The following is a 25,020-nucleotide window of genomic DNA, read 5'->3' as shown; positions in this document are numbered from 1 at the left end:
GATTTGCTATCTCACACACACACACACACACACACACACACACACACACACACACACACACACACACATGCATACGCACACACGCACCGTGCACTCCTCACATTATTTTAGGTGCAGGCCTTTCTGTTGCAGGGGGATAATCTGTCACTCACTCGCATCTCAAGGTCACTACACTCAGTCATTGGGGAGCAGCTGCAGGCACAATAACACGCTGGCCATTTAAATCTGTTTGGAGACATTTTAATCTCACTTTCTTGCTTCATTGCATCTTGAGCAGTGTGACCCATTCTCTGCCTTGTTATTATGCTGATAGTCTGATTAATGGAGACTAAATGACGTGAGGGCGGTATTGTGATCGTTTGACGCCCCCTCGCGGCTGACAGGCAGCACTCCACCCGAAGACACTGACATCCTATTGTCTCCTAAAATCAGAAACTAATACTGCCTATTTATGTGACGTAAAACCTCCGACGTTCAGTAAACGCAGCACCACAAACTGCCTTTAAAGAAGAAAAATGCAGAAACATCCCCGCTTTATCATTTCATCGTAAATCATCTCGTGTCGAGGGGAATGGTTGAATCACAACGTGCTTCATATTTGGTGGAAAGGGCAGAGGCGGCACAAAGGGGATCTTTGTTGCCTGCAGATGCCCGTCAGTGGCGCAGTCGCCCTTTGAAGGCTCTCCAATCGCAGCGCATAGCGCGACCGGAGGAGGGCGGGGCTTAGTCTCTCCCATCTCTGCTCCCACCGTGTCCCATTGACTAGACGGCGACACACCGAGCAGCGTGTTTCCAACACGCCTCTGAACTCGACACCGCATTGAGTGGACCGGTGATAACTGCGCTCTGGGTGACTTAGGAAGCTAAAGGGGATGCGCGTCTCCAGGAGGTCCCCATCTGGGCAGGCATGAGACCTGTGGCGCGCATGGATGAAGAAGCAGCAGCAGATGTCTAGAGGATCCCAAATGTGGATGTAGCCCCCCGTATTCTACCTCTCCATCACCAGCAGGCCTGGCCCACTCCATCTCCACATGGATGGATCTCGCTGCAGGAGCTGTACTCATGGAATACAAAGCCCGTGCTGGTGAGCATGCCTGCCTGTCCGCGTCCACTCCTCCCCGGGAGCCTCTCCTCCTGACACCGCTCCTCCACTCGGACATCCCCTGGTCGCTTCAAGCCCCCTCGCCATGAAGACGACTGCTCGGTGATTTCGGTGCCTCTGCACGCCCGCACGGACCCCGTTACCCCTATTTTTTTGTGTTGCCTACACACAGGATCTATCTGTGGGCTCCCTTTGTGTCAAAGGGCTTAACGCAGAGTGCGCGGACGGGAACAGAGCAGGGGGCTTTTTTTTGTTTGCTTCGCCCCGCTGTTGCGCCCAGCTGCTCTCTTTGTGGCCCGGGCCCGTGATGGCAGCCGGCCGGTCGGAGGCGCAGGAGCACCCGCCCGAGAACGGCTTCACCCCGCTGGAGCACCCGGTGCCCCGGCTGCTGCCGCACGTCGACGGCACGGTCCTGCCGTCTCTGGGGGGCTTTGGGAAGCACCAGAAGCAGCTCGTGGTCCTGACCTGGATACCGGCATTGTTCATCGGCTTTAGTCAGTTTTCGGATTATTTCCTCTTGGCTCAGCCCAATGGCACGTGCGTGCGACACCTCACGAACGACAGTAGTAACTGGACCGCGGCGTCCCCACCGCCGGTAACCGTGGCCGGTGGCGCGCACGCGCTGCAACTCGCAGCCAACGGCACCGACCAGGGGTTCGGCGCGGGCAGCGGCGGCGTGCTGTGCTCCTGCAAGGAGCTGAGGCTGGAGTTGCATACGGGACTTAGTCAGAATGTAGTTACCAAGGTAACGACTGAGCTCGAGATAGACCCCACCGTGTTATCTCATCCTCATCCTCCTCATCCTCACCACCCAGTGTCTTCCTCATCGCTGCCACTCAGTTCAGACCAGAGGCTGATACACAAGTATAACGCAGCTTATTGACACGTTTACCCACTGACCTCAATATGAGTGTGTGTGTGTGTGTGTGTGTGTGTGTGTGTGTGTGTGTGTGTGTGTGTGTGTGTGTGTGTGTGTGTGTGTGTGTCACAGACTGATGTGGTTTGGTTGTGGTTTGGTTATGTGGTTTGGTTTGGCGGTAATGGTTGAAGTCAGTGTAATGCTATTAATAAGACAATCACAATATGGCCAATTAATACCAGACCACTTATGAAATGATCCAAGTGGTGTTCAGCTCAGTGCATTACATCACACAGAGTGGGGAAACTGTGCCAGAGCCAGAGGAACAGGGATGCACTGTTGCACCCTTTCCCTCTGCTGCCCTGACTTATAGTGAATGTAACGAATAGCGGAGACACTAACGTTTATAACGACATCGAAGAAGGAATACATATATATCCCAATATATTGCTGCTTATTTCAGTGTTACAGCACTGACATAATAAAGACCTGCAAGTACTATAACCAAACTGTGAAAGTCAAAATCAAAATGTTTATTATTTCAGTTGTGTGCTTATATGTTACTCATTAAAACTAATGTCTTTAATCACATTACAGCTGAGACAATTTGGGCAGCAGAGACAAACCTGTAGCCTAAATGTTGTAGTGAGACTGAAGGAATGGGGCCCCGTCGACCCCTAGCAAGTTAATCCTGCTGTGCACTGTAAAACACAAAACCTTAACAACTGAGCTTTGCTTTGAATCTAATTTCAGCATTTTGTAACATGATTAAAACTGGATGGACATTTCATTAACGTGCCATTCCACCAAAAGTCCATGAACAGCAACTCTGAGTTTCCACCCAGCTCCGGCCCCTGTGCACGACTGATATCTGTTTTCTCAGATAACGCCGGCGCTAATGGGCCGTATGCATATAGAGCCATACCGGCTGAGTTCTCCTCATCACCACCGGCCATTTCCTACCCAACAATCATCAGTCATAACCAATAATCATCTCTTTCTCTGCTCCTCGACACCGTCGGAGGCTCAGCATGGAGTTCTGTAAATCATTGTAAAACACCAAAGCTTTTTCTTCACGCGCAGCTGAATCGCTCTGCAGATCCTTTCAGGGTCGTGCACGACTCTTGAGTCCACATCGTGCTTTCCACATGTGTCCTTGGCTGCGTTCCAGATGCTGAGGGCTGCGGCGGTGCGTGTGCACTGACCCATGGGAAAGAGTGGAAAGCTATTGATCGTTATAATAGACACGCGCCCACATTCTCTCACACGCTTTCCTCGTATTTTCCTTCGAGGTGCACATTTGAATATTTCAAAAGCGTTTGCAGCATGTTTGCACACTCATCAACCTTCATGAATTATCAAAACAGGGAGTCAGAGAGCTTCTACCTACTTTATTTGTGCTTCTGTGCAGCGTTCACATTGAAACTTCAGGATGTTTAACTCTGTTTTATCTTACAGTGGGTGGTTTTCTATGAAAAATGGACTAATATTCCTCTCTCTGTGTTGTGTCTCTCGTCTCAGTGGAACCTGGTGTGTGACTCAGCCTGGAAGGTGCACATTGCCAAGTTCTCTTTGCTGGTGGGCTCCATATTTGGCTACCTAGTGATGGGTGTCATGGCTGACTGGTGAGCTGCCTCTTTCATGGCTGTTTTGTGCTTCTTTGCCACTTCTGTTAGTCAACCCTAAAATAGCTATTCATCTAAGCTACAAAAAAAGTATTTTCTCACTTAAATCTACTCAAATCTAACTAAGATAGTGCTCTCTAATATGTCGCTCCATCACAAGACAATGGAGGTAGATGGAGTTTTGTTTATATGCTTAAAACTTTGAATCATTGGTTATCAATTGTGCAAGCACAGGTCACATATTCATCCTGTAGTGGATATATATATATATATATATATATATATATATATATATATATATATATATATATATATGCACAGAACTATATATACACACACCTTTTTCCACTTTCCAGATCAGCCTGGCTAACACACATATTTTACTGTCAATTTCTTTATAAAGTTGTTCTAATGAAAACTTCCAGGAGTTACCAGGAGATTGTTTTTGGACAATTTCAGTTGCTGCTAAATTATTGCAATGTTTCTAAATAGCCGTGACCACCACAAACTAAACCCATCTAAGTAAAAAAATCTGTTTATTTGTAATTGTGTGACACGCTGCTGTCAATCAAATTAATTCTGGTCGTGTCTGCAGCCTGTGAACCACTTGAGCTGCCTCGTGGGAAAAAAAAAGTCCCCACATTGTGTTTCGGGATCAGTAACCATGGCAACAATGTAAAGAACTGCCCAGTCCTGCGCTCTAACCTGACCCATTGACTCACTGACCCCCCCCCCCCCCCCCCCCCTTCAACCAGGAAGTCCACAAAGTCTGAAGCAAACAATGAGTTTCAAAGCAAAAGCTCCTTTTCTCAGTTTGTGACGGCCATTAAACACTTTGCTCCGTCTTTCTCTTCGTTTCCTAAAGGTTTGGTCGACACCCGGTGTTGATTCTCTCGGTGCTTTTCATGCTGGTGTTTGGTGTGAGCGTGGCCTTCTCTGTGAACGTCACCATGTTCAGCACCTTGCGCTTCTTTGAGGGTTTCTGCTTGGCGGGCCTCGCTCTCTCCCTCTACGTGCTCAGTAAGTACACGCTGTCTGCTTTGTTGTTTCTGCTTTCCCCGCTCCTGTACTTCTTTAGTCGTTTATTTTGTTTATTTAATCAGCATCAACGCCCGACTGGTACATTAGGGATGTCTGGAAGAAACGTACTATAAGAAAACAATACATTTTGTGTGTTCTCTTGGAAAACTCTTAAATATTTTCACCGTGAATATTGTCATATAACCGTTGTCTTTTATGAAGTGATATTTTGGGTGGCTATACCTTCTATCTACTTCTGCCTGTCCAGTCTTTTAATTCCAAGTGTCCAATATTTGTTGGGCGAGACATTTAACACGTCTTTATCTAAGGTGGTGTAAGAACTACAGATGGAGGTAACCTTTGAGCTTTATCTGGTGCAATACATTTTGAGACTGAAATGTCCAGTGTCCAGTTACTCTCTGATGGTTGTTGGCAACATATCTCCCCTGACCTGTACTGTGTCCTCACACAGCCTTATAATAACGCATAATATCGTATTAATGTACTTTTGGGACACGTATGTCGAGACAGATAGTAAATTCCTAAACAAAACAAATCAAATGCCTGAGCGGGTTAAACGTCAGCAGCTCCACAGACTGAGGTCAGCCAAATGTTCATGGTTGGTAACCGAAGAAGAACATGGAGTCCTATGGACTTGTTTTTGTCAGCAGACGTTGCAGCTAAACATCTGGACAGATGACACATGAATACAGTGTTGCATATTATGAATAAGGGAGAAACCAACAGTTCCGATGATGTATTTCACGCAGTGCATGCTGATAGTTTTTTGTACGTATTTAAAACTTTGTTAAAATCACTGTGAGTTTGAAAGGCCATAATTGCTCTTGCAGAAACTAATTAGTTTAATAGGGAATATAAATAGTAAGAGGATACTCATGGAAGATGCTCACAGAGCCACAGAAGCTAGTGGAGCAGCAGCTAACAGGGACTTCAACCCTTTAGGGATTTCAATTAGTGAATATGTTGATGACACCAAATTACAGTACCTTCAGGCTCATGCAACAATTAATTGCTTCAATGCTTAAGGTTTGTGGTGCAGAGATTTTGCAAATATTCATGAGGGCACATACGTAGACCCTTCTTTCCGCCGCCCACATCTTAAACAATATATATATATATATATATATATATATATATATAAATAAAGATATATACTGTATAATAATCTCCTCTCCAGTACGCCCCTTCTGTGGCTCTGCATAATAACCAAGGTGACACCAAACTGGCTGATAGCATTTTCATTTCTCCTGAGGATTTTTGCACCCCCCACTTGTTTCCCCCCCTCCCTCAACCTCAAGGCCTCCTCTGCAGGGCCAGCAGGAGATTAGTGGATCATTATGCGTGAAGCGAGGGTAGAATTTGAGCTCGGGCGATGGGGCTGGTTTAGTCCCTCTCAGCGGGGGATCCTGATAAATATCTGCAGAACTGCTTTTAAAAACAAACAAACAAACAAAATGGACGCCTCCGAGCCGTCTGCCGAGAGACCCCTGAGAGATGAATTGAATCTTTGATGTATACAAAGTCACCGGGAGTTGAGAATGTGAGAGAGGAACGGGATTTATGTACGATGGGTTTAAAAAGAAGACACCTCTGCATGCGTCGAGGAAAATACCTGCGTCGAACAGAATATGACATGTTTCATCTTATGACTTACTAGTATCTGGTTTGGGATATTTTGGATGATCTGTATCAGTTGGTAACCACCAGCAGGTTCCTGGCTGCTGTTTAAGAGAAGTTACACAAATGTCTCTGGAACGCTGAGGAAAGCCGAGGGCTGAAACACGTCCATTTCCTTCTGCTGCATTATTAAAAGTATTACATATTTAGATATTTATTTGGGAGATCTCATGACTTAATTCGCTCCTGTGTGAATCCAGCCAGCATTTCCTCTCCGACCTCCATGTCTGTCCCTGTACTTTTTCACACTTCACTCCTTTCCCTCCTGTTATTTCAGTCTGTTTGCCAAACCAAAAAGTGGTCTGTCATGGGAGGCAATTGTTCTGTATAGTGTTGACAATGATGGGATGAGTTACTATGTGTGTGTGTGTGTGTGTGTGTGTTTGTGTGAGAGAACAGATTGCATGCATGCACTTTGAAGTGCAACAAAAAGACCGCGTTTGTGTGAGGTGTTTGTTGGTTCGTGAGGTGTAGATGAATACAGTAGGAGGAACAGTCGTCTCTCCGACACACAACGAGTCGCTTTGAAGTGAACTAACAGACGCTGCTGTTCCATTGGTAGTAAAATGCATGTAGAATAGCAGCGCACACATTTGAAGCCTCCAATAAGCACGTCCTCAAAGGCTGAATAGTGTACTCACACACAAGCTGTGGGGCAATGCAACCCCCCTTGCAATTTTTCATTGTTCCGAACTAAAACAACTCAGATGCCGAGTGGAATATGAAGCTTCTCCTCTCTGTGCCTTGTTTCTGTATTGTTTGCCAAGAGGGGTACAGCCGTCCCCCTGCAGGACAGAAACGGTCCATCAGGGTTTTGGCAGCGACGCCTTGTTTTTTCGTGTTTACTCTGCGGTCCGGTACATTAGATTTGAGATTGCGAAAATAGTTATGAGTTTGCAGTGACTTTAGGCCATCCATGTTGGGTGGGCGTTGGACCCGCAGCTCTTTTTAAACAAAGTCCCACGATTTTACAACTATTTAGCTGGACAGTGATCCTAAACATGCAAACAAGCAGCGGTGGAATAAGTACTCATATCTTTTAATTCAGTAAAAGTGACAGTACAGTTCTGTAAACATATTTAGTTACAGCTGGTTACATTTAACTCATTTTAATTTTAAATTCATCGCATAGCACATTTTATAAATTAATCACATGTTGAATTCGTAAAATCCTAATCTGTAAAGTAACTCTAGCTGTCAGAAAAGGTATAAAATAGTAAACAATTGCAATACTCAAGCAAAGTAAAAGTACCTCAAATGTGCCCTTAAGTACAAACACAGTGAGTGTTTACTGCTGATGAGCAATGTAGGAAGGGAATCCTTTTTAAACATAGTCTCTCAGTTTTAAGGGTTGAAAAGTGATTGGACAACCAGGATACAATTGAATCAAGTTGTCAAATTGAAAGGAACATGAAAGTTTATTAAAACTATTTTCGTAGTTTTAACAATTAATAATAATAAGACTGTAAAGACTGTAATCCTGCATACTGCTGTCCAAGTAAAAACCGGGGCCGACCCCATCATTAGCGTGCTCAGCGCTGTATGATCTGGACTGAGATCTGGGGATGCTGCAACATCATTAAAACAAGTCCTACAGGCGTGCAGTCCGACGATCACACAGAATGTATGCATGCCAGCAGATTGGCAATTCTCATATGGAAGAGAAAACATCCATCACAGTTAACAAATAAACCTCCTTGTTCAATGTGATCCACTCTACCTACCATGGCTGGGCGCTCACACAGTTTTCTTGTGCATCGAGGGGGTTTTCCAGCCCTGTTCTTCAGCGGCACGTCTTGCTTGTTTCGAGGTGTTCTGCCTTCCGCCTGGCCTCCAGCAGGTGAAACGCATAATGGGTTGGAGTGAGGTCTTGTGACTGACTTGGCCAGTGATTAAATATGTTACCGTTTGCCCTTAAAACAATCCTCTGTTGCATAGTATCATTATCCTGCTGCGTTGTGCTAACAAAAGGACACATTAACACCCATTATGGATGTAAAAACCCTCAAATGAGAGGTTGCAGAGCGCCGAATAGACTGCAGCGTGAAGCAGATCAGATGGAGAGACTCAACAATATGCATGTAGCACACATATAGCGTATTATGGACTATTGTATGTGCTCATCCCCCCGCAAAAAAAATATTCTTTCTGTCTGCCTCCTCTCACCCTCTGTCACTGCAAACGCAGCGCTGAATTTCTATTTCTAATTCCAGCAGCTCTCTGGCCTTTTCCATTTTCACTCTTTGCTTCCCTCGACTCTCCTCTGCCACATTCATCCCCTCCTCCTCCTCCTCCTCCTCCTCCTCCTCCTCCTCTTCCACCTCTCTCTCTCACACTACCATTTCATTACTCTCACTTTCTCATTTTCTCGAGGCTCATTTAAATCTCTCATCGTTCGGTTATCTCTCTGCAGCACGCAGAGAGTAATAAACTCTGCTGGAGCTGCCAGCAGAAGCTTTGGTTTGCACTGCTAATGTAAACATGGTGATTTGTGTGTTGTTTGCATGTCTGGTTGCTGCATCAATTCTGCATTCAGGGTTCATTATTTTGTAATTTAGCACGTACCTAAGGACCGTCTCCCGGGAGGAAAAAAAGGAAATATAGCTTCCCGTCTCCTCGTTCCCTTTTCCTTGTTTTTCTGCCCATTATAATACCATATTAGTACAAGTCTGTGTGGTCAAGACAGTGTTTAAAGACAAACCTTTAAGGAATACTCCACTGAAACTTTTTCTTTTCAATGTTAAATATCACCCTCTGTTGGTTTTTGAAGCTGCTCCTTCACAGCCGGCAGTTACAACGGATTCAAGAAGCATCAAGCGTCCTTATCAAACCGCTGCTGCAGAATAACCCACTTCTCTGACGTCGGGCCATAAACTTCAGAGCTTCGAGGAGGTCACAGTGGGACGCAGAAGTGCTGTATTTGACTTTGCTGTGGAGAAACTAGGAGCGTCTGGAACGGAGCTTTAGATCTGACGAGATCTAACGAGGGCTCAGTCACAGTGAGACCAGTGAGACATTGAAATATGGCTCGGGAAATCCAGTTTATGTCGTAGATTCATTGGTTTGAAGGTTTCTAAGACAGAAAAAAACTATGAGGAAGGATTTGAGTCAAACAAGATGAATACAGCATTATTTTTCTTGTGTACATATTTGATTGGCAGCCTTGCTGGATGATGTTTGCGTGATGTTAAACAACTACGGCAACATCTTTTTTCCCTCTCCCTTAGAGCCCTCTGCGTTGGCAGATGGACCGGCCTCGTTCACATGAACTCAGCCTGAGGGTGAGCGTAGTTAGACTTGTCTGCTGACAGAATGGAGTTCTGACTTGGAAAAATATTATTTTATATTTATATATATATTTTTAATTCCCCTCCAGGACTCGACACTTGTTCAGACGCACAACAGTTCTGGGTCTGTGCAAACAATGGCGGATAGTGCTGCGGGAGCCATTTCAAAAAAAAGTTTTTATATAAGTTTTGGTTTGTTGTTTTTTTCTCTCACAAAATTGTGTCGACATTTGAATTTGTCAGTGTGAGTCCCAGCTGGCACAAGCTGCTGTGGCAAGCTGCAGAACATTTCCGAGCCACTTCTCGAGGCCCACAGGGAGTGGGCATGTACTCAAAGAGAGGATTTCAGTGCGTGAGGTTTGCATGGACCCAAAGGAATTAGGCTGTATTTACTTTTACCCCAGTGAGATAAGGTTAATATCGTTGTCTCTGCTCGCTGCCTCCAAGACGTGTAGCTAATGACAGAGACATGCAGTATATATACTGTGTGTGTGTGTGTGTGTGTGTGTGTGTGTGTGTGTGTGTGTGTGTGTGTGTGTGTGTGTGTGTGTGTGTGTGTGTGGCTATGAGCTACAGGCACGACTACTGCTGACTCAGCTGGGGAGACGTACTGTCCTGTCATGCCGTGCCCTTGTCAAACCTGCTATCTATTTCCCATCCCTGCCTCTCAGTGAAGTCATCCATCTAAAGCAGCAGAGGGTTCTTTTCATCCGTATTGATTTTTGTTTTGTGTATAACGTTCCAGAAACCAAAGGCGATGTTTTCAAATTACCCAAATCTCAAAGACTGGCAATGTTTGTCCATACAGTAAGCCAGTTGGCCTTCAGACGAAGACTATAAGGGAAGAACAATTGTCCATTATTACACCCTCCCTACACACACACACACACACACACACACACACACACACACACACACACACACACACACACACACACACACACACACACACTGGTTTTCACTCTGAACCCATGCTGTTAGAAAGCCAATTGTCTCTGTGCCCTGTTCTCATGCTTCAGGCAAGGTCAGCGAGGGAGCAGCAAAGTGTCTGTGTGGTGGCGCTGTCAGCCATTTGTCATCAAAGATTAGTTGGGCCATTAGACCAGATGCTTTTTGTTGCCTTCCCTTTGTTTTTAGCCTCCCTTTCTTCCATTATAGTGTGTTGTTTTCCACTCCCCTCTGCAACTGTTCAGATGCAAGGACGGTGGATAACTGCTCAGTGAAAGGAGGAGGTAAGGAGGGTAGAAGTGGGGGATGGTGGCTTTACAAAGGGTGAGGGAGCCACTTCAGCCCTGATGAGCAAGAGGGAAGAGTGGGCAGGAGGGGGGCGAGGGAGGATCAGCCCACGGGGGGAGGGGGGGGGGGGGATGGGGGGGGGGGGGGGGGGGGGGCAGTGAGATAATCAGCACAAGGAGAGCCATTCTCCAACTCAGCAGGAACAAAAGCTCTCTGCAAGTGTGTGTGTGTGTGTGTGTGTGTGTGTGTGTGTGTGTGTGTGTGTGTGTGTGTGTGTGTGTGTGTGTGTGTGTGTGTGTGTGTGTGTTGATATCCCAGTAGAGTCAGCAGGATCAGAAACCTCCCCGGAGAGTTGGGGAGTGGTTTTTTGTTTTGCGCGGTAGGTTTAGAGATGCATTGCCCTTGCAAAGGTACAGTTTATGTCTAATGTGTGTGTGTGTGTGTGTGTGTGTGTGTGTGTGTGTGTGTGTGTGTGTGTGTGTGTGTGTGTGTGTGTGTGTGTGTGTATGTGTGTGTATGTGTGTGTGTGTGTGTGTGGCTGTGTCTGATCCATGCCTATTGACTGCTGTGGTTAGCGGTACCAAAGAGACACAGCTTGTCAGAGCAGACAGCAGTGGTGGAAATACACAACATGGAAATACGCTTTGTACTTTGTATGATTTTGAGGTACTTCAATTTAACTACTGCACTTTAATTTTATGCTGCTTCATTCCTGACTTGATTTCAGAGGGCAAATTTAGGTATGGTTATTTTTGCACAATGAAGTTTCACATACAACAGATAAAAGCTTTAAAATGTAATAAAAAAGTGTTTTTTTATAAAAAAAAAAAATCCTTATATCCTGACAGTACATGAGACAGATAATCCGTGAAAAAATGTGGTCCTCTGCCTCTTTTTAGTGCTTCTAATGGCATATGCAAGGTTCCACCACGCCTGGAGGAAAACAACCAATTAGAGCCGAGGAGTCTCCGACGCAGCTGTCAATCACTGCTGGTGAAGGTTGCACTTTATGTACGCCGTGTGACATTTTTCACATTTTACAGCTCGTGATTGCCACTGCGTTTCACTGCCCATTTTATTGTTTATATCATATCCTAATTTAAATATTTGTAATATTAGCTCATACATTTCCTGTGTGTGTAGCGTGGAGCGGGCTACAACTGCATTTCTTCGTGCAATCCTGTGAAACCGTGAAGTTATTTCTCAAACATCATTCAATGTCATTCATCATTCAAGACCAACTTCCTACCATGCGTGGTATTACAGTTCTCCAGCCATGCAATGAGGGACTATTTAGGGACTACTACATTTCAGATGCATTCACTTTCAGTTTTATCCAGATAAAGTGTTTTTTTAGGTAACCCGGTGCCACTGTTTTTTTGCCACTGGATTGTAACAAACCAGAATTCTCCTTTAAGTACAAAATAAATGAGTGTGAGACTTGTGGAATCTTAACATTGTGATATTAGCCCACTACTTTTCCTCAAGTCAAATTTCTAAACATGTTTTTACATTCCACTTCTCCTTTGATGCATACGAGAGAAAAGCCAGGTTAAGGATTATGGGTCAGGGTAATTTCCTTTATCTGCAGGGACGGCTTTTGGAGATATTAACTCTAAAATTGTCTGTCTGGGGCTGAAGAAAACGGATGAAGGGATTCCCATTAATACCTTCATTGTGTTCCTCCTGCCCTGCGTTCTAACTGAATAACTTTCCCGTCTTTCTTTTATCTGAAAATCTGTGTCATCTTTCCGTCTCTTTCTTTGTTTTTCTTTCCCTCCGCCTCTCTCTATGAGCTTTTATCTGCATCTCTGCCTCCCTCTTGCTAGTCTCTATTATCATTCCTCCGGTGATTCAACTGATGAATGGAGGGACTTCTGCATGTCCTTTGGGGGGAAAAGTAATTTGTATTCGGCTCCTGTCTTCCTACTTTCTCCCTTCCCTTTCCTCCCCCCCTCTTTTTTCATCTTTCTCACAATAAGAAGTGATGGCACATGAGGCCAGGTTAGTGAGTCTCCCTCCACAATGGTCACCTTCAAAAAGACCTTGCCATATGGGCCAGGCCATCTGGACTGTACCATGTTACAGGCGGGAGGGGAGGGGAGCCTCGTCGGGGGAGCTATTAAGGGACGCTTACAGTGAAACGCTCACCGAGCAGCTGAACCCTCTCAAAAAACCTTGACGTGTAGTCCATCCCAAGTTTATAAAGCGGCCGGCTATTAAACAAGTGTGTTCTCGTGGGAAGGATCAGTGATAAGAGTCCTCAGTAATTCAGAGGAGATTCAGTACTGTCACCACCATCAAACACACACATGCATCACACTTGTCCAGGTCATTAATCAGAATCTGAATCAGCTTTATTGGCCATGTGTGTTTAGACATACATGGAATTTGACTCTGGTTTCACTTAGCTCTTTCTACTTCTACACAATATACAGTAAACAAGATAAATATAAAAAAGACAAGAAAGATATTAAAGACAACAGTAGTCAAAATAGTACAGATAGAGAAGTCTGATTATTTGTTCATCAGAGTGACGGCCAGTGGAAAGAAGCTGTTCCTGTGTCTGGTGGTTTTGGCGTACAGTGCTCTGTAGCGCCGCCCAGAGGGGAGGAGTGTGAACAGCTTGTGTCCAGGGTGTGAGGGGTCTGCAGTGATCTTTCCAGCCCGCTTCCTGACTCTGGAGGTGTACAAGTCCAGGATGGAGGGCAGGCTGGAACCAATTGTATTTAAACACTCATGCCACTTAACATACACTTTTTAACTTAAACACATGTCACTTTAACATACACTTACATTAACGTTATCTGTTTGTCTGAGCACTTTATCTGATACTTAATTTAATACCCATTGCACTGTTGTTGTCGCTGATTGTTGATTGTTGTTTGTCTCGTCTAACATCTCATGTCTAATGTATGCACCTTCCGCCTAGAAAAATTCCTCGTTTGTGTAAACATTCCTGGCAAATAAATGGTTTCTGATTCTGATTCTGATTCTGACAGTTCTCTCTGCAGACCCGACTATTCGTTGTAGTCTGTCTCTGTCCTGCTTCTTAGTTTAGGATGGTAACCACATCCACATGCATAGCTTATAGATAATGTACTGGTCTCCACAGGTGCAACGGCACCACAAGAATCTTTGTGCAATGTGAAACTAATTTCTTTCTCTTCCTCCCCGTCTTTTCATTTTAGGGATCGAGCTTTGTTTGCCAGCCTGGCGTTTCTCCATGACCATGGTGGCCAGTTTTCTGATGGTGGCCGGGCAGCTGCTGATGCCAGGAGTGGCCGCTCTGTGCCGCAATTGGCCGGACCGCGACGACTGGCAGGTCCTGCAGATCGTCATAATCAGCCCTTTCGTTCTGATGCTGCCCTACGTGTGGTGAGTGCCGCCCTCTGAGGAAATCCACAGCGGGGGATGGGGTGGGGGTGGCAGATTCTTCTCTCGCTGAGCCAGGCGATGGCTTGTACAGTACACACTGCACCTCACAGTACTGTGCAGCCTCTGCTTCAACTTACAAACAATACTCTCTTTCTTCTATTGTCTTCCTTTTTCCCCCGTTTGTGTCGGTTTCTTCTCCTTGCTCTTCCAAATCGGTTCTCATCCTTCTCTTCTCTTCCATGGCCTTCCCATTCCTCTCTTTCGCTCACCCACCAGGCTCTTTCCAGAGTCGCTGCGCTGGTTGCTGGCCACCCAGCACTACAGGCGGTCCAAAGTCATGATGCTGCGTATCGCCACGAAGAACCAGGTTAACCTGACCACCGAGCCGAATGGAGTTATGACAGGTGAGGGGCGCGAAACAAGAAGAATGATCCTGAATCTTTTAGATTTGTCACTTCCCTATGCAGATTATTTCACATCGTCCTCTGTGTTATGTGTGATGAAATGAACATGCAACACAAAGACATATGTGCAAACATGCTGTAGTTTCCAAGCAGCGTCTCCGACTGTTTTTTCATGATGAAATGCATTTGCAATCACACAATCACATACATGCTCCTTTAGATCAATAAAGATTGAAGAAAAAAGCCTGACTGTCCGAGACTACCACCAATGATTATTTTCATTTGAGTTGAATCTGTTTTGCGAGATAATATATATCATTATAGATGCCAGGAAGTAGTGAAAACCGGCCATCACAATTTCTTAGAGCCCAACGTTATGTCTCCAAATTGCTTGTTGTGTTGAATCAGAAAAAAGAAAAAAAAGATATCAAAGGCAGTGAATTATCACATTTGAGAAGTCCATTTGAGGTATTTTTTGGGGGGGGATAAATTACTACATGAATAGAGGAGAGGATGAAAAAAGTAAATGAATTGTCCTGCTACTGCACAGTCCTTAAAGGATTTACCTTGGATCTTTCCCCTTTCTCACCGACATCTCCTCCTCCCTTCCCCTTTCCTCGGTGATAGATTCAGCACTCGTGCCTCTCCCAGTGGCCGAGCAGACAGACGGATGATGAGTGTGTGCAAAGGGATGTGCTATCCATCTAAAGGCCCCAGAGCACATTAACTTATCTCAGCTGAAGGCCCCATAGCGGCCGGCCTCTCATTACTTTCTGCAAGGAAAGGTCTCAAGGTGTGCGTTTCATGTTTCCTACCAGAGCTGGAGCAGGAGCTGCACAAGAAACCCCAGCCGACCTGCATTGTCAAGATGATGAGCACCAGGAACCTGTGGAAGAACATAGTGGTGCTGTGCGTCAACTCGTAAGTGTGCTGTGGCCGCGAGGGCACAGTTCCTTTTTGTAATCAAAGCCGAGCAGAGAGAGAAATAAGGAAGTGTGTGCGAGAGTAAACCTCACCGGCCTCGTGGATCAGACACATGTCTCAGGTGCCACCTCCCGGTCCGCCTTCTGACTGTGTCTTTGTGTTGTTTGCGCAGGCTGACGGGCTACGGGATCCACCACTGCTTCGCCCGCAGTATGATGGACCCGGAAGCTCAGCCCACCGCCTTGTGCCACGCCGACTATTACACGATGGCTGGCATCGCCGTGGCAACCTGCTTGGCGGTTTGCCCCGCGGTGGGACTGATGGGTCGTCGTGGAGGGCTGCTCACCTTCATGATCATTACAGCCCTGGCGTCTCTGCTACAGCTGGGTTTACTCAACTGTGAGTAACCACACAAGTCCTGCAACACTCATTGCTACACCTGTATATGTACGCTTGCATTCAAGGGTTGCACCTGTGCAGTTTAAAATGATAAAAACTGGAGTCTTTGATTTCAGACAGAAGTAAACAAGCAAGCTTTTGTTGATTACATCTTTTATCAGCTACTGTAGCTAGCTCCGTAGCTACAGTAGCTAGCTAGCTAACTAGCTATCTTATCTTAGCTATCTTATTTTAAGATAAGCTTAAAATATGCTAGCTATCTATCTTATCTTAAGATAAGCTTAAAATAAGGTAAGATAATCCTCTATTAGTCCCGCAGCGGGTACATTTACAGGATTACAGCTGCATACAGAAAGTGCAAACAAGAGACATAGTCAAATAAATCAAACAAGTATTATAAATACGTAATAAACGGTAAAGAATATTAACTAAGTAAAAAAAGGTTTAAAAAATCCACAATAACTAAAATATACTGTAGCTACAAATATTATATGTACAGACAGAATACATTTTAATGCACGGCATATTATTGCAATAGTCCAAGTCGGAAAAATCTGTTCAGAAAGTTCTTGCAAAACAGAAAGTTGGAATTTGACAGTGAAGGTAGTTGTACATTTTGCATCCCTGTGTCATTAAAACAGTGCAGACTGCAGCTCTCCCTTTTTTGACCCACCTATGCAGTACAGAAGTCATTATTTCAGGCTTCAGTGGTAAACTGTTCAGAGTTCTCCTGAAGGCTTTTCCCCCCCATTCTGCGTGTTATGAGTCAGCACTGGCTGCCCTCTGTGCTTACTAATGCCATGTTTCTCCTCTTTCCAACGCTCGCTAATGGGATGCAGTGATTGGCAAGTACAGCCTTCGCCATGACACAGGTACGTACAACTGCAGTTTATTGATTTGTGATTATTTTTAGCCAAACTTTAAAGGCTGCTCTCCGGGGTGCAATAACGTTTTTTTTTCACTTGGCTTTGTTAAATACTAGATTCTGATTGGTCAACCACGGCATGCTATGATTAGTTATTTCTTTATATCAGAGCTCTGCTATGAATAACAGACTGTTGCTATGAACGCAGGTCTGACCTCCGTACAAAGCGAGAGGACTTTTTTTTTTTTATCGGAAACAATAAAAACATAATTTGTTAAAAAGGCGTGATAATGAACCACGACAGTGATAAGCATGAATCTCGAACCATCCTGATTACTGTCCCCACTGTGCATCAACCCTTACATAAAGATCATAATTCCTGTTGGGTGTTTCTGGTATACTGACGTTCTCTTGTCCTCCTCTGGACAGTTCTGCGAGACACTCTGAACAGGAAATTCTCGGTGGCCTTCTCCATCATCGGCATGTTCTCCTCTCACGCGGTCAGCACGCTCAGCATATTCTTTTGTGCTGAAATCACCCCTACGGTCATCAGGTGAGCCGGGAAAGTCATTAACACAAAATACAACACTTAGGGGAGCCTTCTGCAGCGGGCGAGCTCCAGGCTGTATCCGAAATCATTTCCTTTTTGTTACCTATAGTGAACCATCTACTGTGGGCCATTTTACTTGATTGTCCTTATTCTAAGTATGAAATACGCGCATATCCCCACATTTCCTTAAATGAAAAATGTGATGAATATTTTGCTAAAAGGCCTACTTTGTGTCCAAATGTTGTACTACATACTAACTTTAAGTAGATTTGAGTTGTAGTCAGAACATTTTTTGCTTTATCTTTTATTTTCCGATCGGCGTAACTTCTTAAAAATGAATGCACACATGAAAGAATATTTTCCTGTTAGTACAAAAATGGTGAAGTACATTGATTTTTTGTTTACCACATTATACTATGCCAATTACTGTATAGTCCATACTGTGAATTGCTGCAGCGTATGGACTTTTTGGACAAAGCTCTTGTTCTCGTGTAGCTTATTAGCTCCATCTTGTGGTGCGGTTCTGACTGACAGGTGAGGTGACGAGGGAGTGTGTTCAGTATGCTTCAAACAAAGTATGGGCCAAAGGTGTCTGAAAGTATGAGTCTGAAACGTCTGCCTCCATAGAGGACCGGATGAACCAGAATGCCCTACAGGGCATGGGTGTCCAACAAATAAAGGTTCAAAGAGTATCTACATGAACTTGATAATACAAAGTCACCTCATAAACCTGTTCAAATTTAATAGAAATAGAAATACAATTTTTATGAGGAATGGGTAGCAGTGCCACTACAAACCGAGAAGGTCTAAAAGGTCTCAAAAGCAGCAACAGGTTTGTTAAGTGAGGTGTCAGAGCCTCAACCAGCACTTTATTTGAAGCACACCGATACCTGAAGGACCCCTGTTGTTAAACTTACCATGGTAACAAACCTGACCCACCTCCTCTCTCTCTCTCCCGCTCCGTGCAGGGGTGGAGGACTGGGTCTGGTCCTGGCCAGCGCCGGCTTCGGCATGCTCACCGCACCCATCATGGAGCTCCACAACCAGAAGGGCTACTTCCTGCATCACGTGATCTTCGCCTGCTGCACCCTGCTGTGCATCATCTGCCTGCTGCTGCTGCCCGAGCCGCGGGGCCAGCCGCTGCCGGAGAGCCTGGCCGACGGGGAGAGCTTCACCCGGCAGACGCTGCTCCACCCTGGAGAGCAGCATCTCCTTCTCGCCAAGACCGATGGGGAGTACGCCCGCGTCCACGACACGCCGCTGCACCTCACGACCACCGGGGGCGCTACGGTGGCAGCAGCGACCGCTCTGGCAGCGGTGCCTGCCTCATACGCCCTGGCCACCGGTGGGGAGGTGATTGGAAATCATGCCATAGCCAACGGGGTGTGAGCATCCTAGAAATAGTCTACTACTGCGCTAATTATTGCTTTAGCATTAATCTCAACTGAATGGTCATTGACTTGTGGGTGGGGAGGGAAAAACAATTTTAAGGGAACAAAAAAAAAGAATCTTTCGGATGAACCAGATGAACTCTTTAACGGTGACGATAATACATTTGTGTAGTTTGTTGTGACTATGATTCATTCTGGAGTTGCCAAAAAAATATTGTACTGGACTAAGTCTATCTGAAGTCAGTGTGTGTTAAATAATATGGAAGTCTTGGTGGTTTCCTCGCACTGCCGTCCGCTCCGTCGAGTGATTGACAGGTAAAAGACGCAAGTGGGAGGCAAAAGGAGAGCAGACTAGCTTTGAACGTGTGCTCTGTGAGTTTTCTGTTTGCAGTTTTTGACTCGTTGAGAGAGGATTTCACTGCATCTTATAATTCTTTATAAGTTATTTTGCACTAAATGTCAGAGACACAATCAAGTGTTTGTGATTTTCAGCCAACTTGTTGGGAGATCCAGGGACTGGCTAAACCACCACCACTCTTTTTGCATGAAAGGGGCACAAATGGTTTTACATGTGTCCTTTTTTTTCGTATTTGTGGTCCCTCTACTAGAAGTCCAATGTGGCACTTTATCCTCAGAGATGAGGTCAGTGTAGACACAGATTTTTTTATTATTAAAGAAAGCATTACTGCTACTGGTGTGGGTGTATGATGGTTGTCTGACGCGACGAACAGCCGGAGACCTTTGCAGACTCTTCTGTGTAGCCTGTAGAGACGGCGGGTGATGATGCTGAACAAATCTGAGAGTTGAACGGACATAAGAGTGACCAGTCCGTGTGCTACTGTATGTCTTATGACGCTTCTCAGCATTTCAATGGCTTTATCGTGATGGCTCTGTTCCTTCTTTTTTTTTAACAAAACAGAGAATTGCAATTCAAGAAAACCAGTATTTATTTTGTCACGCTGCCAAGGGCAATTTTGTTGCTTGAAATACCTCCTTAATTAGCAGATATTTCCACTCTCACTCCTTGTTCTCTGTCCTGTGGTAATGTTGTAATCCTGCTCCTAGGATGTGAAACTATAGCCAGAAAGCACAACATTTTACAGTTTTTTTCAATAAACGTTTGTGAAGATTAGAATAGAGCAGCGCAGTCTGCACAGACCTGGCCTAGTTGTGATTGGTGTTCATTTATACACTTTACTACGTACGTATCCCTTAGGACCGCATAACAATGTAAAGGTATGTATACCTGTACCTTTCATTCATAATGTATGAACCATCAACCTTACTTTTATAGGATATAAGATCATTGAATAGATCAACCATTTTGCATCCATATAGCCCATATTCACATTTAGTACACAGCACGTATTTTGAACACCCTGTACGATTTACTAGTTTGTATGTTTTCAACAGTTAAACACTCAGAGAGACAAAAAAAAAGAGAAATCAACCACTAATGCCGTTTTCTAAGTGTTATTTTTTTAATATGACGCATTTGTACAAAAAGCCATAGGCCTACATGTTTTGATAATAAACCACTTAATTTATTATGTCAATAAAAGAACACTTGATGTGACAGTTTGTGGTTATTGTGTTGAAGTAGCATTACAGTATCTGCTGGAGTACGGACGTCCAAATAGAAGACAGAGAAGAAGCACCTGCTACTTTGTGTTGCCCCTCTTCCCACATGTCCTCAGTTCTACACAAAACAGAGTTCAAGAAACAATCAAATGTGCTCAAAAGTGTTCAGGGTGAAGCTCCAACTCCTTTTTGATCCGGGTCTCCACCAAAAGGCTGAGGTTGGACGCCGTCGTTGGAAGACTGTAACTCACAAATACTTGCTTTTTGGTCTTCTTTGCTGCAAAACAGACAGACACAGACCATTATTTCACTTTTAGTTTGAATTACACACTAAATGGTTTGCAGTTGTGCACAATTGTACTAAACTCATCAGTCTCGGAGGTTGTGGCGTTCCAAAAGGAAGTATTATAAGGTTAATAGACCTCAACAGCATGTTTTAGCCTTTTTAATACATTGTCTCTTTTACAATTACAAACATTGTACAAAGCGTGCCACAAGACGTGTGTGTTTATTACACATTTAATTACATTTTGGGGGGGGTCTGAAGATCAACTTGTGAAATCACTTAATCGTGACGTTAAATCTGAAAGTCAAATGGATTCATGAATTTGGAGAATTGTGACTATAACAAACCATCTGGTGCATCAGGTTTCCCCTGTCCTGATTGGCTGGAATAGTGTCACTGTCTGTTTTCCATTTACAGAGCCATACTGGCTGTGTAAACTGTTCTGTGTGTGTGTGCTCATACTGAGCGCACACACAGAACAGTTAGCTAGCGGACCACGAGGAGATACTTTCTGAATTTAACATATTGAGATATTAGGTTACAATCACAGACTGTAAACTTCAGAGGACTACTTCCACTGGTGCAGGGTGGAGGCAAATAAATCTGCATCTGCATCAACACACACTGACATCACTAAAGGCAGGCACTATGTTTACTGAGAAAGGACGACAAAGATTAACTGAAGCAGGTTTCAAGTCACATACACTCCTAAAATAATGGCCCAAGTCATTTTTTGACAAAAAATATGTTCTTGCCTAAATCATCTCCTCGTGATACTGGCCACCTCTGGTAAAATTTCCTACATCCTCAGTTGAAAAGATCATGTGATTCTACCCCTATAGTATAACGGCCTATGTCAAGAGAGTGACTTAGGCCATTTTATTTTGCCCAAGTCAACAGACAATTTGATTTAGGCAATTTTACAAGCTTTTTAATATGGCATTTTGAAGCCAGTAATTTATTAAGCATTTGTGCGAGTATTTTTGTCAATGAAAATCTCACTCGAACATAATATTAGTAATCATAACATAATTTGACCGTTATTACAGTATGCCTGTTGTGCAGTGTCTAGAGACAGCGTGTGGGCTCCTATTACATTGGTATTCGTTTTTTGTGTTTTCTGAAAAACCTGAAAAAATGACTTATGCCATTATTTTAGGAAAGTGACGATATTATGTACTGAAATGAATATAGGCCAGTGGCTGCAAAAAATCTGAGCGGGATTTGGAGAATTGTTATGAATATATAAAAACATCTTAATTATAAACACATAACATCTGAAAAAAGCACTTCAACTTTTTACATTATCAGCAATAATAAAAGACATAAATTCATGCAAAGGCATTACCTAATCTCTGTGCCATGGAACTTGCAGCGGTATCGGATGGGTCGCCCAGAAGTAATGTAGAAGAAGGCATCGAATCCTGCAGACAAAAAAAAAAGTTTGAATAGAACATCGGTTACTATCTTTGCAAGGACATAAATCATGCTACAGTATGAATACTAAAGAAATGATCATCTTAAGCTGCATATTGTAACATTGTCGACCCCTAATAAATGCAGTTTATAGGTAGCTTTGTTTGTGCCCATTATACTGAATCTCACTATAAATTGTTTGATTTTCTTACTGTACAAAACTACTGTACACCTATTGATTCCTTTCATTGGATTAATTGACTAATGTTGACGTTAGCTTAATGTATGACAAAACGTCCTGTTTTACAAGCTCTCTGTATGTTTTGTGTGTAATTTGTACATTTGTCAGACAAATGAAGTGCAGCAAAAAAAAAAAGAAAGAAGAAGAAAGTTAAGACCGACAGTCTCTGGTTAAAATAATTTCCTCTGAGATGTTAGTGCAGAAATATGACGTAGCAGGAAAATAAAATACTGAAGTAAATACCACTTAAAATGTGTACTTGGACACGGTACTTGTGTACTCACAAATCTGCTGCTCATCGAGACCGCCAGGTTGGACAGAACCGGACTGGAGCCGACCCACAGGAAGAACCCTCCGCTGAGCTTCATCACGTGGAAGTGAACCAGCTGCTCCAGAATCCTCTCCGAGAAGTTATGCACCGTAATGGCTTCAAACGCCTCTTCGTTTTGTGTGTCGGTCATCTTTGTGTGTGTGTGTGTGTGTGTGTGTGTGTGTGTGTGTGTGTGTGTGTGTGTGTGTGTGTGTGTGTGTAAGTCTAGCAACCTGCGGCCATGGACGTGCACAGAGGAGCCTGCGACGAGCAAACACTCGAGCTCGTGCTAGTGGCGTCAAACAGAAACAGTCCGCTACTTCCGGGTGGAAGACAAACGGCAGCCCAAAGCAATCGATTGTCAATGCGCAGGCGTGAACAATATGCGTCCATGGAAACGCCAACTGATGTGACCATAAAGCCACCAAACAAAAGTAAAAGTCGTACATGTAAAATGTTACTTCCGTAAAAGTACACAAGTATTAACATAACAATATACCAAAAGTAAAAGTACTCGTTATGCACAATGGCCCATTTTCATTACACTTTCACATACACGACCTACAGTACACACGCATATACATCTATAACAATACACATATACAGTTATAACAACGTTGTAATGAGGGCGCTGTTCACTGTTACACTCTTCCTTTCTCTTCCGTTATGTTCTTCTTCTGAGAAACTTGACACAAAGCGTGGATACAATGCGCAGACAACCCCCTAGTGGTGAGATGGCGACACCTGCTGGCCGTTTTAGATATTACCCACATTACCGTATAAAATCAGTTACTTAACAATTAGAGACAATCAAAGCATTGTGTAGGAGTGAGCATTGTGATGATTGTTTTAGAGTCAGTTAACATTCCCTCTGCTGTTGTGATGCATCACATCCATTGTGTAAATAGGCACCAAGAATTAGAGAAAGACTTGCAAATACTTAACAAGCAATGTTTCTGAAGAGCCGCATTATTTTGATGAAGAAATGCAAAAGAAATGTATATGGTCATAGTCCTTCACTATTTACTGTTATCTTGGGAAAATAATAAAGAAGAAGAAGACAAACTCCTATTTTCCATTGTCATCAATTAATGTGTGAATCAATTAGGGTAGACATGAATTAAAATGAACATTGTGATTTTCAGAATGTTTTATTCCAAAAGGCGTAGCAAAACATGCAGATTAACTGTACTAAGGCCATCAGAGACATCAGAGTAAAAGTACCTCGACATGTAGAGTAAATGTACAGTTACTTGAACTATTGATGAAGGGTCAACAGAGCAACCGTTAACCTTTAAAAGCTCTCACCAAACACCAACAGTGAAATCAACACGTGTTCATCGTTTTGAGTTTCTTCATCGTCCCTCCGAGGACACAGAGCAGGTGTTACCAGACTTTGATGAAGAGTAAACTACTTCAACAGTAGCCTTTGTAAAGATTACCCGAGAATGTACTGCAGTCCAGCCTCCACTTCAAAAAACAGTCAAGCAGCCCGTAAGGTTTTCTTTAGGTCCCCATATACAGGCATTACGGTAAGAGCGTAGAACTGACTTCTTCCCGTAATGCCGAGTACATACGGGTACTTGAAAAACTAGAGCGCTGAGAGAAGCAGCGATATTACACTCCCTTTATTCTCTCACATGTACAGGCAGCGTGCAGCACTGCGCACATGCGCAGTCCTGGTTTAGGACTCAGCACAATAACATAATCAAGTAAACAAACACTATTTATACCAGGAGGGAAACACTGTTCCCCGAGGGAACACACTTCCACATTACACAGGGGAGATGATTTGATTTGTAAAATGAGACAAAAGGAGAAAACATTTGACAACAATATCCTATTTCTGCTATTCAGTTGTGTCTTCTTTCCCCCAGGTATCCAGAAGAAGTCGGCCCTGCACAATAGAAAAAGAAGAAGAAAAACGTCCTGCCGTAAATATTGGATTACACAGTAATCATTTTATCTTCCCCTAACAGTTTAAAGAAGTTGAGAGGGGAAATGTCTCTTAATCTGAAAAGTTACTATTCATCTGTCAAGTAAATATAGTTCAGTAAAAAGTGCAATAAATACTCAAAATAAACGTGCAATAACAATCCAATTTCCCCTCAAATTAAATACTCAGAGTGAACAGAGATATTATTCATAACAATAACTATATACTATGTAATATAACTGTATTCATAGAAAATAGTTTGACATATAAACTACTAAAAAGGCTCATCACCAAGGTCATTCGTCATTTATTATTTGTATTATTACAACATTATGTTAGAATAACAAACATTAAATCATGTTCAGTTAGCTGTAGTCTGTCTGTTAATCTGGGCTGAAATAAAAATGGAGGAGTGGTCGTTATGAAAGTGTTTGAACTCAATAATCTCAATCATGTTGCTGTTTTTGTCACGTTGGAGACAAACAGGGCAACTGCAACGTGCAACTTCACTT

The 25,020-nt window shown here is 43.7% G+C and overlaps 2 protein-coding genes across 2 annotated transcripts; one reads left to right on the top strand and one right to left on the bottom strand.

The window, feature by feature from the left end:
* Positions 1-1,409: 1,409 nt before the first annotated feature.
* slc22a23 (solute carrier family 22 member 23) lies at positions 1,410-18,736 on the top strand (the record flags this gene model as incomplete). Its single annotated transcript, XM_079220736.1, has 10 exons — positions 1,410-1,847; positions 3,483-3,586; positions 4,452-4,606; positions 14,019-14,205; positions 14,482-14,609; positions 15,428-15,530; positions 15,706-15,932; positions 16,772-16,804; positions 17,227-17,350; positions 18,316-18,736. The coding sequence occupies 10 exons, from the start codon at positions 1,410-1,412 to the stop codon at positions 18,734-18,736; spliced, it is 1,920 nt and encodes a 639-aa protein (XP_079076862.1).
* A 1,200-nt stretch (positions 18,737-19,936) lies between these two features.
* On the bottom strand, positions 19,937-22,839 carry psmg4 (proteasome (prosome, macropain) assembly chaperone 4). Its single transcript, XM_079221227.1, has 3 exons — positions 22,547-22,839; positions 21,954-22,029; positions 19,937-20,596 (listed from the first exon to the last, which is right to left on the bottom strand). The coding sequence occupies exons 1-3, from the start codon at positions 22,721-22,723 to the stop codon at positions 20,475-20,477; spliced, it is 375 nt and encodes a 124-aa protein (XP_079077353.1). The 5' UTR covers positions 22,724-22,839; the 3' UTR covers positions 19,937-20,474.
* Between the last annotated feature and the right edge of the window lie 2,181 nt (positions 22,840-25,020).

The sequence above is a fragment of the Taurulus bubalis genome (genome assembly GCF_910589615.1).
Source record: "Taurulus bubalis genome assembly, chromosome: 7".
Classification (NCBI taxonomy): domain Eukaryota; kingdom Metazoa; phylum Chordata; class Actinopteri; order Perciformes; family Cottidae; genus Taurulus; species Taurulus bubalis.
Note: the sequence above shows the minus strand (reverse complement) of the source record. Positions and strands in the feature narration are given on the sequence as shown.